This window comes from Glycine soja, chromosome 8 (genome assembly GCF_004193775.1).
Source record: "Glycine soja cultivar W05 chromosome 8, ASM419377v2, whole genome shotgun sequence".
Lineage (NCBI taxonomy): Eukaryota > Viridiplantae > Streptophyta > Magnoliopsida > Fabales > Fabaceae > Glycine > Glycine soja.
The window spans coordinates 11,755,765-11,775,154 of NC_041009.1; the positions used below are offsets into that span (position 1 = coordinate 11,755,765).

The 19,390-nt window shown below is 30.7% G+C and overlaps 3 protein-coding genes and 1 pseudogene across 3 annotated transcripts; 2 read left to right on the plus strand and 2 right to left on the minus strand.

Moving 5' to 3' along the window:
• Positions 1-33: 33 nt before the first annotated feature.
• LOC114421119 (FT-interacting protein 4-like) lies at positions 34-1,771 on the plus strand. Its single transcript, XM_028386922.1, has 4 exons — positions 34-120; positions 698-838; positions 927-1,208; positions 1,292-1,771. Exons 1-4 carry the CDS (start codon positions 34-36, stop codon positions 1,769-1,771), a joined length of 990 nt encoding a protein of 329 aa, XP_028242723.1.
• A 4,980-nt stretch (positions 1,772-6,751) lies between these two features.
• Positions 6,752-9,248, plus strand: LOC114421986 (60S ribosomal protein L6-like). Its single transcript, XM_028388144.1, has 4 exons — positions 6,752-7,073; positions 7,740-7,846; positions 8,610-8,791; positions 8,884-9,248. The coding sequence occupies exons 1-4, from the start codon at positions 6,820-6,822 to the stop codon at positions 9,037-9,039; spliced, it is 699 nt and encodes a 232-aa protein (XP_028243945.1). The 5' UTR covers positions 6,752-6,819; the 3' UTR covers positions 9,040-9,248.
• Positions 9,249-10,358: 1,110 nt separating this feature from the next.
• Positions 10,359-13,792, minus strand: LOC114424325 (FT-interacting protein 1-like). The gene has a single exon (XM_028391168.1). It carries the CDS (start codon positions 12,985-12,987, stop codon positions 10,552-10,554), a length of 2,436 nt encoding a protein of 811 aa, XP_028246969.1. The 5' UTR covers positions 12,988-13,792; the 3' UTR covers positions 10,359-10,551.
• Positions 13,001-16,262, minus strand: LOC114421124 (annotated as a pseudogene).
• Positions 16,263-19,390: the final 3,128 nt, after the last annotated feature.

A 19,390-nucleotide genomic window follows, 5' to 3' on the forward strand; every position in this document is an offset into this window, starting at 1 on the left:
AGAACAGAGTCGGAGGTTTATCTTGTTATCTAAATGGTGTTTGGTGCCGGAGAAGATCCATTTTCGATTTGCATAGATGGATGGTCCGGTTGGCCTCTTCATCGGATTCACTCGTATAAGGTGAATGCATTTAGCAAAAGAATAAATTATATTTTTAATTTATATTTTTAGTGTCTGAATTTTGTAGTCCCTCAATTTACTTTCAATCCTTTTTGTCCTTTGTGTTTTTAATCCTTGGATTTTTTATCGTTATTTTTGGTTTCTTACCTTTTTTTTCAAGTAAAAAGATAGAAAAAAAGAAGTTAAAAAGACTAACAATAAAGATGAAAAATTCAAATTCTAAAACAAATAAATTCAATGACTAAAAAATAATAAACACATTTAAATATGATGAAGCGTCGAGCGTTACCTATTTTATAATAATAATATTATTATGATAAAGAACATACGCCATTGCAAACTGTAATCACTAATCATCATAATAATATGATTCAAGCCCAGGATTTGTTGCTCAAAAACAAGAGTGGCAATATAAGTCGGAGATTTTTATTCAAGATATCTTGGGGAACATGGCTCTGAGGAGTCGTTCCATGAAAAGCAATACAAATACAATTTGGAATGAGGATTAGATGTTTGTCGTAGCAGAATCCTTTGATGATTCCTTGCTTGTGGAAGTTGTGTGGTTCCTTTGAAAAAGAATGTGGAGCAGAGAATTGATGCCACTCCACCAACTACTGTATGGCACAACCTTCAGAAGCGAAAGGAAAATGAGGGTGAAGAAGAGGTTGGGTTTTCTAGTAAACTTAATATGAGGATCTCTTCGGATGGAGGGTACCATGTTCTTGATGAGATCACTCACTACACTAGTGATCTTAGGCCAACATCTAAGTATTTGAGCAAACCCAGTTTTGGTGTTCTGGAATTAGCTAGGAATTCTAAATGTTGTGGGGATCTCTCCAATGAAGAAGAAAAATCGCACTTATGCCTATTGTGTAGCTAAGTATGGTCCCAAGTGGGTGAAGACGAGGACTATTATAGATAGTCTTTCTCCAAAGTGGAATGAGCAATATACTTGGGAAGTGTATGACCCTTGCACTGTGATCACAATTGTTGTGTTTGATAATGGAAAATTACACTCACTCTTATCTGCTTATAAACCTGCACACACAAGGAGCCAGGAAGATGGGGGAAATTCAATTGGCTGTGAGGTTTTCTTGTTTATCTTTGTTAAGTGTTTTGCAAACTTATGCACAACCTTTGTTTCCAAGGATGCACTTTGTCGATATTTCAGTTGGATAGTTTGAGGAACCAAGTTGCTGCAATCACTACATTGAGGTTCAAAAGGGCTGAAGCACCACTTAGTAAAGAGGTTGTGGAGTACATGCTAGACGCGGGGGAAAATGTGTGGAGCATGAGGAGGGGGAGAGCTCAATTTCACAGGATTGCTGTTCTTCTAAATGTTTTGGTCTTTGTTGCTAAACATTTTGACGAGAAAAAAATTACCACGGTGCTTAGCTACTTCATGTTTCTCTATGTTGTTTTCTGCCCATGGATAATTTTGCCATCAACGATCTTATTCCTCCTTTTGGTTGGGATTTGGTGCTATAGAACATGGCCAAGATATCCTTCCCATACGGATATCAAATTGTCTCATGTTGATACAACCACTGTTGAGGAATTAGAAGAAGAATTTGATAATCCTTTTCCATCTAGATTTAGTGGTGATAATCTGAGAACAAGACTCACACTCCCCCACTCATCTTTGTGGTGAAATTCTCTAAGTCTATGATAAATTTTTTAGAAAATGTGTTTTGATGCCAAGTATTCTCGTTCTTGGATTTTGAAATCATATTTCTGCTAGTTAATAATAAGCCTTTGACATATTTCTTAAAAAATGCCTATCTTAAAATGTCTTCTATTGGTGGGAAAAGAGGGCAAAAGGATTTGCAGTTGGAAAAATCTAAACTTTATTTGGAGAGTAAATTTGGTTTAGTGATGGTTATTTTCAAAAGTACATTTGTACATTAAAATTTTGTTTGGAAACTAAGTTTTGTAGAAGTAAGACATGAATTGCTATTTTAAATAATTGAATTTGCAAATATAAGTTTAACTCAAACTAAATTTACAAACTTTAATTTAAACATGCACTTTGTATCACACTTTGTATCATATAGTTTGCTTTAAAACCTAGTTTATATGCAACATAGTGCATTTAATTCTCTTGCACAAGTTGTTACTAAATTTAACTAATCTTAAATATATTTATCATATCTGATAAATTAATAAATTTTATTTTGGATCCTTAATAAAAAAAATTATTTTGGATCCTTAATAAAAAAAATTTACATTGAGTCCTGATGATGAAGTGAAAATTTAGGTTTTGGTCCTTCTTATTTTGTTTTAGTGCTTCTAAGATATTTTTATTTTATTTTAATCCTTATAATAATTTATTCATTTTGTTTTAATCCTTTTGAAAAATATTTTGTTAGGGATTAGTAACAAAATATCTATAAATTTTAGAGACAAAAATGAAAAAATAAACATATTAAAAAGACAAATAAAATAATAAGAATTAAAAACAATTTTATTTTATTTTATTAGAGACTTAGTGTAAAAAAAAATATTAGGAACTTAAAACAAAATTTGTTAATTTTTTAGGAAACCCAAAACATATTTAAACCATTTAATTAATATGATCGCATCCAACAATTATTTTGATGACAAGAGAAAAAGCCTCCTTCCTAACCAAACATCTTATCATTTTTCTTTAGTTGAATGCGTAGGTAGCTACAATAACGTCTTATATTGTAATCTTTTAGGATTTAATTTTATAAAAGCTATTTCTTTTTCCAATATATCATAACCATATTGCTCAAACTCTATCAATCTTAATAAAAATCTGTATTCATACAATTTCTTAGGTAAGCAAAATACACAATAAAGAAAAACAAATAAATAAAAAAAGAGAAGTATGTAATAGGATATTTTTTATATATAAATATGAAGAAAAAAGTAAGAATAAAAAATGAGAGGCATGTAATAAGATAGATTTTTTTGGCACATATGTGATAAGATAGTTGATACAATGAAGATAAATAGAAATAAAAAATATTGTACAAGTAATATATATAACTTAACTTAATTACCAATAAAATCTAAAGAAGAAGAAAATCCAAGATTCTACCACATGTGCATTCACGTTTTACTTCACTAATTAAGCAAATTAATGTCATTTTTTAAAATATATTTATGATTATATAGGCATGAGTATGTTAATAAATAATAGCAAATTTAATGATATAATCATGGATTTTTCACGATGATGATCTTTTCATATTTTAATATGGTTCAAGACACTTAAATAATCTGGTTCAAAATTTTAGACCCTCGATCTTCATCCTTTAGGAAACTCATAATCCTTTCTCTAATTTCTAAAATTACGAATCTGGGCACCTCCCTTCCCGTTAATTACATTCATACAATATTATAATTGGTAGAAATGCTTGGGCTTGTAGTGAAGTTTATGCTATCCTTATTTTTACGAACAGGGAAGAAAACTGGCGTCACTTTAATAATCTCCCTTTTACATTTTCCCTTCCTTATATGGCTTTTGGTGTTCTTAATTACATATAAGCACGTCTTCCTTCAAAAGTTCACGGAGGCGATCTCTCTTACAAGTTTGAAACTATGCTGGATAATTGTTAGTTTCTGGATTTTGGTGCAATTGTAAAGTGGGAAACATGTAAGGAATTAGTAGTATCTCTACCAATACTTTGAATACAATAATTTTTTTTTTAAAAGGAGAATAGAATTTTCGTTTTCAATAAATATTTTTATTTTATAATTTAAAAAATAAATTTAGAAAAATATATCTATCCATAATGGATATGATTTTGGTAACCATGTTCGTCGTCCTTCCATTAATTTATTATACTAATTAATTTGATCAATTTGATAACACATGTAAAACCGTAAAGATGTCATCAAATTGATAGAAAAATCAATTTATTCTAAAATAGACGTTAAAAAAGATCAATATAAAAAATTTAAATTTAAGAGATTAAATTAAAAGAAAAATTAAGAAAAAAAATATTTAAACCTAACATCTGGTACCACCCGTACGCAGTAGAATATTTTAATTTTAAGAGAAAGATCGAATTGTTAACATTAAAATATAAAAAAGTTGTCGGAAAAAATTGTTAACATTAATAATATACAAAGATAAAGATATTTGGTAAGTTCTGTGTTCCATCTTCATTTACAAATTAGTTTTTTTTAATCTCTTGTATATTATATTTAGCTGTGGATTATTATTTTATAAATTAAATAACTAAACTTTGACAAAAAAAAGGACAAAACTTAAATTTTAACATAATCTTTTCCATCTTCTTCCATGCCACACACATAATTGAGTTTTTTCAATTTAAGAGAAAGTTAACGTCCAGTGTCACACAAATGGAGCAAAATAAATAATAATAAAGACTCTTACATATTAAAAACTTCATAAATATGTTACGTACATACATAAATAATTTGTTTTGCATCCACACCAATTGAGATAAGTAAGAGGGATTTATGTCAGAATTAAAATCCTATGTCTCCCAGGCACATAGAATAATGCTAATCATCATGATCTTCTCCATCTTCTTGGTACTCTTTCTTCAAATCCTATGTCGATCTTCTCAGACATATGGCCTGGGTGGTTGAGCAGTGTTTCTGGATTATATTGTATGGTAATGCAGAGAGAGTGGCCAAAAAGTTTGATGAGGTCATTCAAGAACATATGCATATGAATCGTCGTCAGAAAGGAGCATAGTGATTTTGTTGTGGACGTTTTGCTTTCGATACAAAGGCCAAACGAATTTGGCTTATTTAATATAATGCTATTACTATATTAATTGAATGTTATATTTATATATTACTAACTTACTAAAACTAATTATCTAATTAATTTATTTTTACTTTGAAATCCTATAAAATTATTTATACTTAAAAATCATATAAAATATATTTAAATAAATTTATAAATAAAAATTTACTGATCACTATTTATATTAAAGGTTACAATTTTTATACCAAAAACAAATTTACATTTAATGGTTAATATATTCATTATAATGCAATATTTTGAATCTATGTATAAATTCATTTATTAATATGTTTATTACAAAATACTTTTAATTTAATTTATCAATAATATCATAAATAGAGGAGATAATCCTACAAAGATTATTATTTGTAATAAAACTCTTTCTTAAAATATTTCACATAAGTACATACCAAAACTCAATATATTAAAATTAAAGTCAAATGGGTTATTTAATATTTTTTTCAATTTAAATTTTTATCTTTTAAAAAATTAAAATAGACCTTCCTTCCATGCAAAATTATCGTCATTAATAATTTAAAAATACTAGGCATTAAAAACCGCTGTTTTTCTCGGTTCTTCCCTTTCCCCTCATCTTGTTTTCTCTCTGAAACTGGAACCCAAAACCCTCTCCCCCTTACTCCCAACTTTATTTCATTAATCCACCCAACAATAAACCACAATCTTGAATGCAGATTCAAGGAACTTTCTTTTTTGGTGGATGACTTTTTCATGGGTTGGTAAAATATGAATATTCTCATGGATTCCATTTTTCCTTTTTCTCTCACTATAGTTTAGTGATATTTTGTTTTGTATTCCTAATTAATAGTATATGTAGATGAGTTTCTAATCTCCGGGGGCAGAGGATTTAAAAAATAGGTTGGACTTTTGTTTATAGGATGAAAATCCTATAAAATTGTTTTTACTTACAAAACATTTTGACATAAATATATAATATTTATATTATGATGATTTTATTAAATATATTTTTACTACAAAACAATTTCAAATTACTTACTAAACAAACTCTTTCGTTAAGTATTTAACACATGTGAATACTAACAATTCAATAATATTATAAATTAAAATAATTTTAATTATGATAAAACCTCAATTATCATTCACAGAAAATTGTTTTACTCAATAATTTCATAAATAAATGTTTTTTAATAATATTTATATTTTGCAGTTGGAATTTGTATATTAAAAATTAATTTAAATCTAATTAGTTAATATATTTTTCATAAAATAATATTTTTGCCTTTAAGTTTAATAACTTCATATACAAATTTGTTGTTACTTAATAGTTATATAATAAAGTTAAATATCATTTTACGTAATTATATAATAAATATTTTAATATTAATTCACAAATATATTTTTATTACAAAACACCACATACTCATAATATCATATAGTAAATTAATTTTAATAGTGTTGATTTTGTACATAAATATATAATTAATATATTAAAATAAAATTTATTAACATGGAAACAAGGCAAGAGCAAAAACAATGATTTCAGTTCCCAAATATTTTATAGCAGACAATGATTTAACTAGCTTCAAAATCAGGATTGAGTTGATTTTTTTCTGCTTAATTACCATATTTAAAAAAAAATGTAAATACTAATTATGTTTGTTTTAATATGAAAATTTATTTTTTAAGTAAACGCAGTTTAAAAATACGTAAAAAAATAAAAAATGAGAATGACACATGAATATGTTGTTAGTTAAAAAAGAAAAGTGAGCAATAGAGATAGCAAAACAGTCAGTGTAGTTCGCATGGGCCTATTAGTCCACGAAAGTATTTTCACAAAGCCCGGCCCAATAGAAACATCAACCCGGTGCGTTTTCAGGCGCTTATATAAACCAGAGTTAGGGTTTTGCGTCACAAGCCTCAGTCTCAACACAGAAGCAGAAGGAGGAGAAGCAGAAAGAGGAGACGAAGCAATGGCGCCGAAGAAGCCCAGAACCACGTCGAGGAACCCTGATTTGGTCAGGGGAATTGGCAAATATTCGAGGTCGCAGATGTACCACAAGAGGGGCATCTGGGCCATCAAGGCCAAAAACGGCGGTGTTTTGCCCCTCCACGATCCCAAGCCCAAACCCGAGGCCCCGGCCCAGAAGCCGCCCAAGTTCTACCCGGCCGATGACGTGAAGAAGCCCCTCGTCAACAAGCACAAGCCCAAGCCCGCGAAACTCAGGTGCTTGGTTTGATAGTGCTAAATGTTAATTTCATTCGTTGTTTATATGATGCTGTGTGTTTGTGTTTAATGTTTTTATTTGTTTGATTTGATGTGGGTTTCTTCTTTTTTTAGTGGTTTTATGATTAGAAAAAGTTAATGTTAAAAAAAGAGTTTTGTTTGGAAACTTGTTTTTGAGCTGCTGGGAGGTGGACTGTGGTGCAGGTTTAAATGTAAGTGAATCAAGGGAATGTTAGATGTTAGCTGGGAAAATGATCCTTGTGTGTTAATAATTTGAGTTGTTATCTATGATGGTTTTTTTAGTGGTTCTATGGTTAGAGAATGTTAAAAAATTATTTTTTTGTGATTATTTATTTTGAAGATTTGGGGTTGGAAGGAAGGAGGTGCAGATTGGGATTAAGGTAGTATGCCAATTCTAGATGTTAGCTGGTAAAATGAACACTTGGTTGTTCTAATAATTTAATTTGAATTTTTTTAGATGTATTGGGTACTGTTTTTGTTATAGCATGGGAAATGGGATATGAGGTGTAGATGGGTTTGGAATAAACAAGATGTTGAATAATAAAATGAATTTTTCTCCCATAAAACAAATCCCATTCTTATGAATTTTAATGTGTCTCTTCATTTAAGTGTGGGATCTTATATTTGGTTTGCTTTGATTTTCAGGGCTAGCATTACTCCAGGGACTGTTCTGATCCTGCTTGCTGGGAGGTTCAAGGGAAAGAGGGTTGTTTTCTTGAAGCAGCTTCCATCTGGATTGCTTCTTGTAACAGGTGTGTGATGAGATTAATTTCTATTCAATTAGAGTAGAGACCACAAATATCATTTAAGGGAGAGGAGATAATCCTACTAAAGATTATTATTTGCAATAAAACTCTTTCTTAAAATATTTCTCATAAGTGCATATTTTGTTTTTTTTCACTTGTGTATTGATCTAACAAAAAATCAAATCAAATTCAAATAACACAAGTTTAGCCCTTTGCCAAAAAGCCAAAGAACCTAGGTGCCGAGCTACAAATGCATTACAAAGTACATGCTTAGTTATTCTGATTGCTCTTTTGTATTCTCATTTTACTTGTGGTCATTATACTTAATTGAGTTATTCTGATTGCTCTTTTGTATTCTCATTTTACTTCTGGTAATTGATTGATTGACAAATGCCCCCTCTTATGTTTGCTGTTGGCTGCTTCTTCAACATGCTTAGTTATGTTTTTGTAAAACATAATGTTTAGGGGTAACAATTGCTTCCCTCTGCCCCTACCCCCAAAACCCCCAGAATAAAGTCTCTGGTAGTGAGATTTTTATTTTACACAAGCTATTCCAAACTGAGACTTAATATAGTGTCTCTTTAGATTATTATTTTTCATTGTAAGTTCTTTGCATTTTCTAATTAGGTTTAGATGTGCATTGATGATTGTAGTTGCTTTCAAATTGTTACTAATATGTGCTTCCCTTCAATTAGTGGGTCTTGCCATGTGATCTGTACCTTCATTGAAATGTTGTCTTTCTTATCTTTTAGTATCTTTGCTGTTTTAGGTCCCTTTAAGATCAATGGGGTTCCTCTGAGAAGGGTGAACCAATCGTATGTTATTGGTACATCCACAAAGGTGGATATCTCTGATGTCAATGTTGATAAATTTGATGACAAGTACTTTGCCAAGGAAGCTAAGAAAAAGAAAACAAAGGGCGAAGGCGAATTCTTTGAGGCAGAGAAGGAGGTTAGTTTGACAATCGTTTTGTTTTGATGTTTCCCATATCTTGAGTTGCTTCTATGATGCCGATCTCTATTATCATTTTTTTTCCATTGTAGGAGAAAAATGTGCTTCCCCAAGAAAAGAAAGATGACCAAAAAACCGTGGACACTGCTTTGTTAAAGGCCATTGAGAGTGTTCCAGAGCTCAAGTCTTACTTGGGTGCTAGGTTTTCCTTGAAGGCAGGAGTGAAGCCCCATGAGCTAGTTTTCTAGAGTGCTAAAATTATTTTCCTCATTCTGTTTTGTCGAGCTTGTTCCCAATAGTTTTACTGTTTTTTCATCATGGTAATGAACATTGTTCAAGAGTTTTTTCTTTCTAGTAGTTTTATTCTTCTGTAGTTCTATAAAAAAAATGAAATAACATTATATGCCAGTGCCTTATACATTATTGATAATCGATTGTGACGTTATCTGACTTTTAATATGCGTATCTTTTACACGTGGTTCTTTGTACTTCGTAATGCATTAGTAGCTCGGCACCTAGGTTCTTCGGCTTTTGGCAAAAGGGATAAACTTGGGTTATTTGAATTTGATTTGATTTTTGTTAGATCAATACACAAGTGAAAAAAAAACAAATATGCAGCTCTGCTTAAATTTTATTCTAAATGGAGGATTATTAAGGAGTAATTTATTTCCTTCAGCATGTTAGAAAATTGAAACGGCTGAAAGATAGAGATGAAAGAAAAAAATCGTTCTGATTCATTGATGAAATTAGTTTTTTTAACCAATAATTTTTTTTTTAATTTAATTTGGTCCTTTAAAAGTGATTTAATTTGGTCAATAATGTAAAGAAATTGTAGATGAAATTGAATTAGTTTTAAAAATAAGAGTAGTAAATTAAATTCAAAAAAATTAAAGGAATAAATTGAATTTAAATTATAAATTAGAGAAAAAAAATTAATTTAACATTGATTTTTATGTCTTTGTATATGTATACCTTTTCAAGCAAGAAATTATAAGCATTAATTTAAAAAATAGTAATGGAAATGATAGCATGTGCATGTATAATAAATTATGTAATGGGATCTAATTGAATTGATGTGAATTTTTAATTCTTACTGATTAAAAAAATAGTAAATTATGTACACGGTAAACCTTATTCTTTGTCTTAGTGGTATACTATTTGGATTAGAGGATTATTTGAAAAATTATTTGGTGGTACTAGACATTAATCTCTACGTAATTAATCATTATGTTTCTTTTTTAAAATTGAAAATTCTGGGACCTTATTTTCTGTTCTATTGAGATTCGCTAGTGATACATTTATTTATACAAGTTGAGATGACCACGACCAAAACTATGTTGAGATTACTACCGTAGATTGACCTCAGATATTTTTTCTACTATATAGTCCATTTAAACAAATGATGTTGGACTTGGACCAAGAAAACAAATAGCGGTTTTCATTAGTATCCTTTAACCGCATGTCAAACTTACAACTAGCAATTCGCATAATCAGATGCGAGTCATCATTGATATTGTTATTGCCTAGAAAAATTTACAGAACTGACAAACTAGGAAACATACAACCATTTCAACTTTTTACAAAAGTATAAATTCAGTGATGCACAATCTTAATCAGTTAATCTGTGGTCTAACATTTATGTCAAGTAACATTGTGAGAAACATTGATGTTAGACATCAGAAATGCCATGAAGTTACAAGTGAAAAGAAAACTACACGAACTGAATAAAATCCACACTGAAGCCTTAAACTTAGCATCACTCACAGCATGCTATCTGTTCTAGCTGGAAGCCTCTTGAAGAAGTTGCTTGGCACAGAAGGAAGCTTGCTGCGAAACTTTGGGTGCCGCAGATAGTACAAGCCTGCTACCATAGCCACCACTTTTGGTGGTGTTGCATAGAGAACCACAGCAGAACAAAAGCTGAACACTACAAAGAGGCTGGTTGCTCTTGTGTCTCTCCAACTCAGTAGAGACTGAAACCTCTCTCCCTGTGTTGCTATGTCCCCAACAACTGTTTGAATCCTTCCTGCCACACTTCTAAGTCTGTCATACCTCATTCTCACCACATCATGTGGTCTAGAAGTTGGGAATGTATCGAACTCTTCATCGAGTTCATCGGGTTGAACAACTTCTGCCCATGAGAGTTTTGTGTCCATGTGGGGTGGGTGTCTAGGCCTAAACCTATAGTTCCACAGGCCAATCAAGAACATGTAGAGGAACAAGGTTGGAAGTATCAATTCAGGGTAGCAAATGAGTATTAGGAAGAGAATGTTAACTAGGATTGATGTGATGGGGTTCTTCCAATGGCAAACTTGGGTAAACCATTGCCCCATTGTGATGAATCCAGAGAAAAGTGACATGATTCGGAAGAAGTTGGCTTTGCTTCTTCTCATGCTCCACATATGGGAATCAACATCTAACATGTACTCTACTACCTCCTTCCTGAGGGGAGGTTCAGCTCTTCCAAGCCTAACAGCTACAATGTTCATGGCTTGGTACCTCAAACTCTCTACTAGGTTAACGGTGAAAGGGCGAAAGTAATGCAGCTTTGGAAGCAAGGGTTGGCCATAAATGTAAACCATGTTAGCCAGTGAGAGGCTAGTGAACCTCACTGCTAGCTGAAGCTCACCCATTTTCTTGACACCATGAGGGTGCAAAACAAGAAGTGGATAACTATGAGTGTATATCCTATGAGCTTCAAGTGTTGAGAGCCTAATTCTTACCTTTCCAATTCTTGAATCCCTGGCTGCAGTGCCAGCAGTGGCTTTTTCCCCTCCACCTAAATGGCAGTTGTCAAAGACACCAAGTGTTATAACAGTGCAAGGATCATAAACCTCCCATGTGTATTGCTCATTCCATTTTGGACTAAAAGTGTCAAGAATTGTTCTGGTTCTGACCCATTTCTGGCCATACTTGGCAACACAGTATGCATCCAGGGTGCCACGGCCATCCCTCATCTTCATTGGGAGGAGTCCTTTTGCTCCTAAGATGCCTACTTCAAGCACCCCAATAGGCTGCTTCCATAGCTGTCTAGCTGTTGGTCTTTGGTCACTGGAGTACAAAGTGGACTCATCAAGGACATGGTATCCACCTTCAAGGGAAATTCTTAGGTGAATCCTGCTTGAAAACTTGAGCTCATTTCTCCTATCAGCTTCCATCATTCCAAAACCAAACTTCTGAAGATTGAACCAGCGCGAATGAACTGGCCGGTGGTCTAGCTGCTTCTCAAAGAGGGTCAGTGGCAAGATTATCTTACCAAGTACTTCATCTCTTGAAGGGTTCACTCGATCCTCCACAGTGATTGTCAACTGCTCCTCAAATGGTTCAGCTGCCACAAATACCAAATCTTCATTCCAAAGTGGTGTGGTTGTTCTACTTGGACATATCTTGGTCCTCAACACTTGGCTCCCCATCTGAGCCTTGACAAAAACCTCTGGCAGCCGGTTTCTGTCACTTGGTATCACATCTTGTGCTTCAATGACATTCACCCTTAGATACCACAGTTTTGGTGACACATAAACCTTTGATCTGACATTGAAAACACCCTCTCCATACACAGTGGCAGCATCAGAATGCCATGCCTCTGAGAAGGCTTCATCAGCTTGAGTTCCCATCCACACTGCAAGCATGATATCACCCCTCACCTTCCCTTCTCCTCGCCGGTCCTCGAGTCTGTACCACTGAGGAGCCAGTGGACTGTCTGGGGGAACTCTGGTTGGAACCTCATTGAGATCAAATGCCACCCTTCCAATATAATCATCTCTTCCCAGCATTTCTCTGTCTTTCACAATGACTTCCAAAACAGAAGATTGAAATCTGTCTTTGGAGAAAGCATAGACTTGGTTCCATTCCGGGTTGGTTTTCTTCTCTATGTGCTTTGTTCTTCCTTTGTAGTTCCCCAGCTTCACTTCCACATAAGGATCACAGCTTGAGGTGAGAGTGCTGGGGGAAAGATCTTTGGCTTTCACCACCCTAACATACAGATAGAACATCTGCTCAACAAGGTCATGTGTGCTTGAGAATCTTTCACCACCACTCATCCACCCTCTTGTGGCATTAGGCCACCGCTCCCCACCAAGCTGTGGATCGGTCTCCCTCAGATTGTAGTCTTCATCATGGCTACTAGGATGGACTTGAGGACCAACTGGGTGCATTGTGACTGGAGCACCTCTTTGTCTTCTCTTTATTGAAATCATTGGCTGCTGAATGCTGATGAACTTGGTGTTTGTGTATTTTCTGTGTTATATCTCTGGGACAGGATCTATGCTTTCGTCTTTTGGATCTTGATCAGTATCAATGCCACTAGACTGAGCTGTTGAAGAGTGGAAATTTGTCACTGCAGCTGAGTTTACTTTCTCAGCTTCTTCTGTGATTAATTTTGGGGTCAGCTTCTGATGTTATGTCAGTAAGCTCTATATTTTCTATGGTTGGGGGTGGACAATGAGGAAGATTAGTAATGTTGGAATTTGGATTTGGATTCCGGTACTTTTGGTGAAGTTGGAGATGAAAATTTTCTAATTCTGAAGTAATAAAGGAAGAAAGAGCTTTGGTTTTGGACTGTGATGATGCAATATAGATTTTCAGGTCAATCTCACCCTTTACAGAAGAGAAAAATCACTTCTTCTCTAAAGGGTAAGTTTGATAAACTTCCTCACCTTCATTAACAAGATTAGAGCAAGGAATTCTTACCCTTCCAAGGAAGTTTCGGCCCGGAATAGGTCTCCTCTCATGGTAGACTAAGAGATTTCAATAGTTTGGTGATGTTAAGATTTGGTTGCATCCAAATGGAATAACAGTTTGTAATTCCAAGTGGGGTTGAGGTTCTTGGGACAATTCTAGTTCTGCTTAGTTGGTTTTCAAAGTCTACTTATTCCACAAATGTACTTGCATATCATGATCAACAATGATCTCCACCACCACCTTTCATATCCTTTTCTTCCTTGTGTCTATGCCACAGGAAGCTAAAGCTTATGTGGCTATCCACAAGTAACCCAATATTCGATTCTGAAGCAACCAAATTCTACTTAAGAAGGCAACAGATGGAAGAAAACACAGTAATGATTGTCTCACTTTCCTACACAATAGAAGCCCTCACTACTTCTTTGGTTTAAGAAAGGAATAATTTGATGAAGAAGCTGCATGAGCTTTAGTAATCTTAATATGAGAAATTAGAAAATGATGGATAAAAAGCTACATATTGAACTAACATAAAACTGGGCCATTGTTTCACTTTATGTATGGAGGGTCGTAATTATTAGAGTCTTATCTTAATAACTATAAAATACATGAGACTATTTACTTGGTATCAAACGTAGAATGTTAAATGGTGAATAATGTAACAGTAAAGGCTTTTGATTTATTTTTACCTAGGTTTTTGTTAAGGTAATGTAGTTACTTAATGAATAGGGTTATTTGCTTAAAGGGAACTAGTTGAAAGGATCAGTTCTTTCTTCTATGTGCAGCAATGCCAAAGTAGAGAAAAAGGACATGTGTAAGGCAGATTTGAATCTGCAAGAAAGCAAAGGTGGCTTAGCTCCAAGGGCTTGTGTTGTGTGACATTGCCCAAAGATGCTTTCCCTTGTGCTTTATTTTCCTTCTCTTTTTAAGAGTGTATATTATAGTTATATTTTCTCTCTTCTATCTTCAGATTGCTTACATTTTTTATTTTATCTTTTTACCACTCACTAATCCCTGCCAAAAGTTGTCATAGGTGCTTTGGTGTCAATTTTTTAGCTGGGATTGGTCATTGACACAACCTACAAAGGATGGGCAAAGAACAAAGGGTGATGCGGTGACATAAAATTTTTAACTAAAAGTTGGTTCTGGCTATAAGATACACACTGATGCTTTTTAAAGTTGTACATTTCTTCCTGGGATGAATCTATGCCTCGAGATTAGAAAGTTTTCTTAGTTACGGAATTTATCACGTGTACAAATGTAATTAGATCTAACTCATGTTTTGGAGATGACTTAAAGGTTTTAATACGAATTTATTGAGACACACTGATAAAGGTTTTAATATTTCCATTTAATAATAAATTGTCATATTTCATACTATAATTGAAAATTGATAAATTCTGAAACAATTATTTTAATATTTTGTTTGGAGTTTTTTTTGGACCACAAACAATTTTGTTAGAACAAGTTCAATTATTATGGGTGACAAAATTTTTCTTTTCAATATTTAACACAATTATATATATTCAGGATTTTAACTTGAGATCACTGGTTAAACTAAAATAGTCTCACATCAATTGATTCAGGCATTTAATGATATTTTTGTTTGGATCAATAGAGATGAAAAAATTTAAAAAGATGAAATTAATAAAACAGAGTGAAAATTTGTGTTTTTTAGATGGGTAGAGTAAGAAAGAAAGAAGTGGAAATTTTTTTCTCCAATTATTAAGATGAGTAGAAAAGAGAATGGACAAATAAAAAATTATATGAATTTTTTTTACGTTGATTAAAAAGGTAATTTTTTACTTTATTGTTTTCTAACAAAAATTATATTTATTATTGCTTTTTTAAATATCTTCATTTAATATGTACGTATATCGTAAAATGTAATAATTCATCGTTACATGATAACTAAATAATATAGTGGAAGACTTATTTTAGTTTATTTCAAACTCTTCAATTAATTTATGTATAAAAATCAACAGCTAAAACCTTATCATTTTAAGATAACAATCCATATATAACATAATCAACTAAAAAAAACTATGTTACACAAGTTACAACATCACAACAACTCTACACACATCCATATATACACGTGTACAACTCTTTAGAAAGGTAAATATCTTAAATACCTAGTTAACACTATACATAAAAATATCAAATAAAAGAAAAGAAGGATCATGTATTTTACGTCCATGAATGTCTATATATGATGTCTCCAAATGAAATATTCACCTCCCAATCATTTGATTCCAATAACATAATGTTTTAGGTCATTATAAACATAATTTCATGTGTCACAATGTAAGGATAAACTTATCAAATATAAATACTTACCAATTTAAAACTCAAAAGATAATAATTATCTAAAGTGTATCAATTTCAAAACATGGCAGTCGAAAACAAAACGTGGTTGGATAAAGTAGCTGTGAGTTGATTTTATAAGTGATTTTAAAACACTTTAACCTTAGTTTTGAAAACAATAAAAGAGATTTTATAATTCATGTTTTTAGTTATGAATCAAACATCAAGAATGCATCTCGCTCAATCTGGGGAGATCCCTCAACTCCAACAACAATCTCATATTCCATAGCAGAGTTTGATCTGTACTAACATTGCCTTCCTCATCATCTGTGATATCGTTGATTACATCACCTAGAAACCCATCTATCTGCGAGCATTGCACCGAATCCACCATTGCTTCCTCCTCTTTCTCACACTTTCTTCCATCTTCAACATATTTTTCTTCTTCTCTAGACCAAATCAAATCACAAATTGGGACGTAAGTCATAACCTATATTTAACAGTCGCGTAAACAAAGGAAACCTCAACTTTTGAAAATTGTAGGTTTCGCCTATCAAATTGCTCTCCTTCGTCAAATCCTAATTGTTGCTCTTGCTTCAACCAGATTGACTTGAGTTATGTAGTTTTGTTTACACATAGATTTGTTGAATTTGAGTGCGAAAGAATGTAGAGTATGAGGAAACAGATATTAATGAAATTTGCGACTTTTATAAAAAAATATGGAAAAAAACAGTTTTGTCACCATATGTTAATGGAAGTGGAGATGTATTTGTTATTCAATACATTTGGTATCATTTTTAACAAAATAAAAAGGTGTAGATTTGTAAACCGTAAATAATTAGTTTTTGTTTTAAAAAATCCCCAGTTTTGGATAGCTGACTAGTTGGTGTGTGGAGAATGAAGATAAATTTGCAAAGAATTTTACAAATTTGAAACTAAAAGTTCAAAATGAAAACTAATTTTAATTTTTAAATATTTTGAAACTAAAAACTAAAAATGAAAACCCTCCAACAAGGCCTAAGTAATAACAACATTTAGTGCATCCATTATAAAGGCAACAATTACAAAAAGCGGGATTGAATTATAATTTAAAAATTTTTGGCAAGCGTTTTTATAAGACCAAGTTATTGGCTATTGATACAAAGTTTTCACAAAAAACCTTTTATGTCATACAAAACTTTGAGCTAGTTTGGAAACATGTGTTTTGAAATAGATGAAAGCACAACCTTAGGTAAGTTAAACAAATAAAGAGAGAAGCAAAGACCCAATAATTTTTTTATTGATTTATCTCTACTAACTGAGATTATATTTAATTCTTCTCAATCAACCAAGTTTTATTATCTTTTCACAGAGATATAAGTATTTTTCAAGTCTCTTATAAAAAACTTATCCCCAAAAACTTTTAAAATTCAAGTATTGTTTTCTATCAAGCCACATCTGATTCTAAAGTAAACCAACCGATTTGTTGAAGGTTGGGTGCACTTATACAAGGTTATTGTTTTACATATGAATTTTTAAATTATGCATGGTCTTTTTCTCTCTAGATATACAAGGTGTTTTGATAACTTTTTACAACTTATGAATTTTACAAGAATGAGAATTTGAAGGTTAGAAAAAATATGTAATTCAAAATTCGCACATTTAACTCTTGAGTATACATAGGCTTCTTCGAAAGTAATCATTGAAAGTAAACAATCTTCATTTTTGTGTCTGGTGTAGCACTTGGAAAAGGTGTCTATTTGGAACATTAAATACAAGTACCCTCCATAATAGAAGTATAATATTTATTTAAGTGTATTTTTTTTTTACTTTATTTTAAGCTTCATTAAAAATATTTTAAGATATAGCATAAGATTAATAGTAGAATATATAATTTGAAAAAAATGTAATTATTGAAACTAAAAATATAATGAAAAGAATTTACCTATAGATAAAAAATACAAGATTTTAAGATTAATTAAAAAATAAAATTATAATACCTTAAAATACATTTTTATCTATAAAATAAAGTTGAAATTTATATAAAATTAACATATAAATATGTTCATTTTTTTATTCTACAATTTTAAATTACTTTAACGATAGTTTTATTGAATACTTATGATTTAATGTGATAGAATTTTAGGTTTTAGTTATTACCTCTTTAGCTCTGAGTCGCATGTTAACTTTTTAGCTTTCTTGAACATAATTTATATATACTTAAATTTTAATTTTTTATTAATCAATAAATTTATCATCTAATATTTATTGATAAAATTAAAGTATTTAACTATATAAAATCAAGATAATTACATGTTATTGTTATATCTATTTTTTATTAAACGTAATTTTTAAATATTGTTAAAAAACATTATTTATATGTTAAAATACATAATTATATTATTATATTATTATAGTAATTACGACTAATATATATTGTTATATGAACTAACTAAAGTAACTATGATCAATATAAATTTCAAATAAGATAAAAAAATTATTTTAAATAAAGGTAATATGATTATTTTCTATTTCATAATATGAAAGATATCTAGCAGAAAATGTTATAGCATTGTTTTTATAATATTTTAAACAAAGGTAATATGATTATTTCCATTAATGTTGTAGCATTGTTTTTATAATACTTTAGATTGTTTGAAATATTATTTCATAATATTTATTTAAATTACCACTTTACCTAACACATAAATAATTTCATTTCTTTGTTTTATTGTATCTTCAAGATTATAGTCTAATAGATATATAATAAACTATATATCTATAAGGACATAAATAAATAATAACTAAAAATATTATACTTTACAAAATATGGTCAAAATAAAAAAAATATTTGTATATAATTCCTAACATAAAGAAAATATTTTATAAAAATGTTCATAAATAAATAACTTTTATCCATAAGATTGGTTTGATGGTAAGAGATAAAAGAAAGATGACTCATGGGTTCAAATTTTCCAATAATAAAAAATTAACAAACTAATTATTAGGCACTTGTTGATAATAAAAACTTTTATCCGTGCATATGACATCTAATATTGAAATTTAATTCTCAAGTTATATTTAAGTAGTTTAATAATTGATTTAATTTTAATTAACTTAACCTTTTTATGTAATAGGTATTTTTTTTTTGTAAAGGAAATGACTATTGTTGTAATTTCAAAGTTACGAAAATGCTTTTTAAGAATTTAAAGTTTTACAAAATATTATAAACGTTTTTTAAAATTGAAAAGTAGATGAGATAAAAACAAGTGAATTTAAAATTATTAATTTAACTATTCACCAAAATTTATATCTATTTTCTTGAAATTTTCATTAAAAAAATTACAAATATTTTTTAAAAACTAAAAAATGGGGTTAAATAAGTAATTTTGAAAATTATTAACTTTAACTATTTAAAAAATCTTATGAATAAGTAATATTGAAAGTTCAATCTTTTAAAGAATATCTTTTAAATGGTTTATTGAAACTAAATATTTGAGATTATAAAATTAAATTAAAGTTTTCTAGTTTTAATAATTCACAAATTTTTGTAAATTCTTTTTTCTTAATTTTAAACTGTAAAAAAACATTACAAATTCTTTATTGAAAACTAAAACTATGAATATTTGACATTTA

Excerpts from the sequence above, each read along its gene's own strand:
- LOC114421119 (XM_028386922.1), top strand. The coding sequence starts at position 34 with ATGGTGTTTGGTGCCGGAGAAGATCCATTTTCGATTTGCATAGATGGA. Across the intron at positions 839-926 it reads CTTCGGATGGAGGGTACCAT|CTAGGAATTCTAAATGTTGT; the intron begins GTTCTTGATGAG and ends TTCTGGAATTAG. Across the intron at positions 1,209-1,291 it reads GAAATTCAATTGGCTGTGAG|TTGGATAGTTTGAGGAACCA; the intron begins GTTTTCTTGTTT and ends TCGATATTTCAG.
- LOC114421986 (XM_028388144.1), top strand. The coding sequence starts at position 6,820 with ATGGCGCCGAAGAAGCCCAGAACCACGTCGAGGAACCCTGATTTGGTC. Across the intron at positions 7,074-7,739 it reads CCCAAGCCCGCGAAACTCAG|GGCTAGCATTACTCCAGGGA; the intron begins GTGCTTGGTTTG and ends TTTGATTTTCAG. Across the intron at positions 7,847-8,609 it reads TGGATTGCTTCTTGTAACAG|GTCCCTTTAAGATCAATGGG; the intron begins GTGTGTGATGAG and ends TTGCTGTTTTAG.
- LOC114424325 (XM_028391168.1), bottom strand. The coding sequence starts at position 12,987 with ATGATTTCAATAAAGAGAAGACAAAGAGGTGCTCCAGTCACAATGCAC.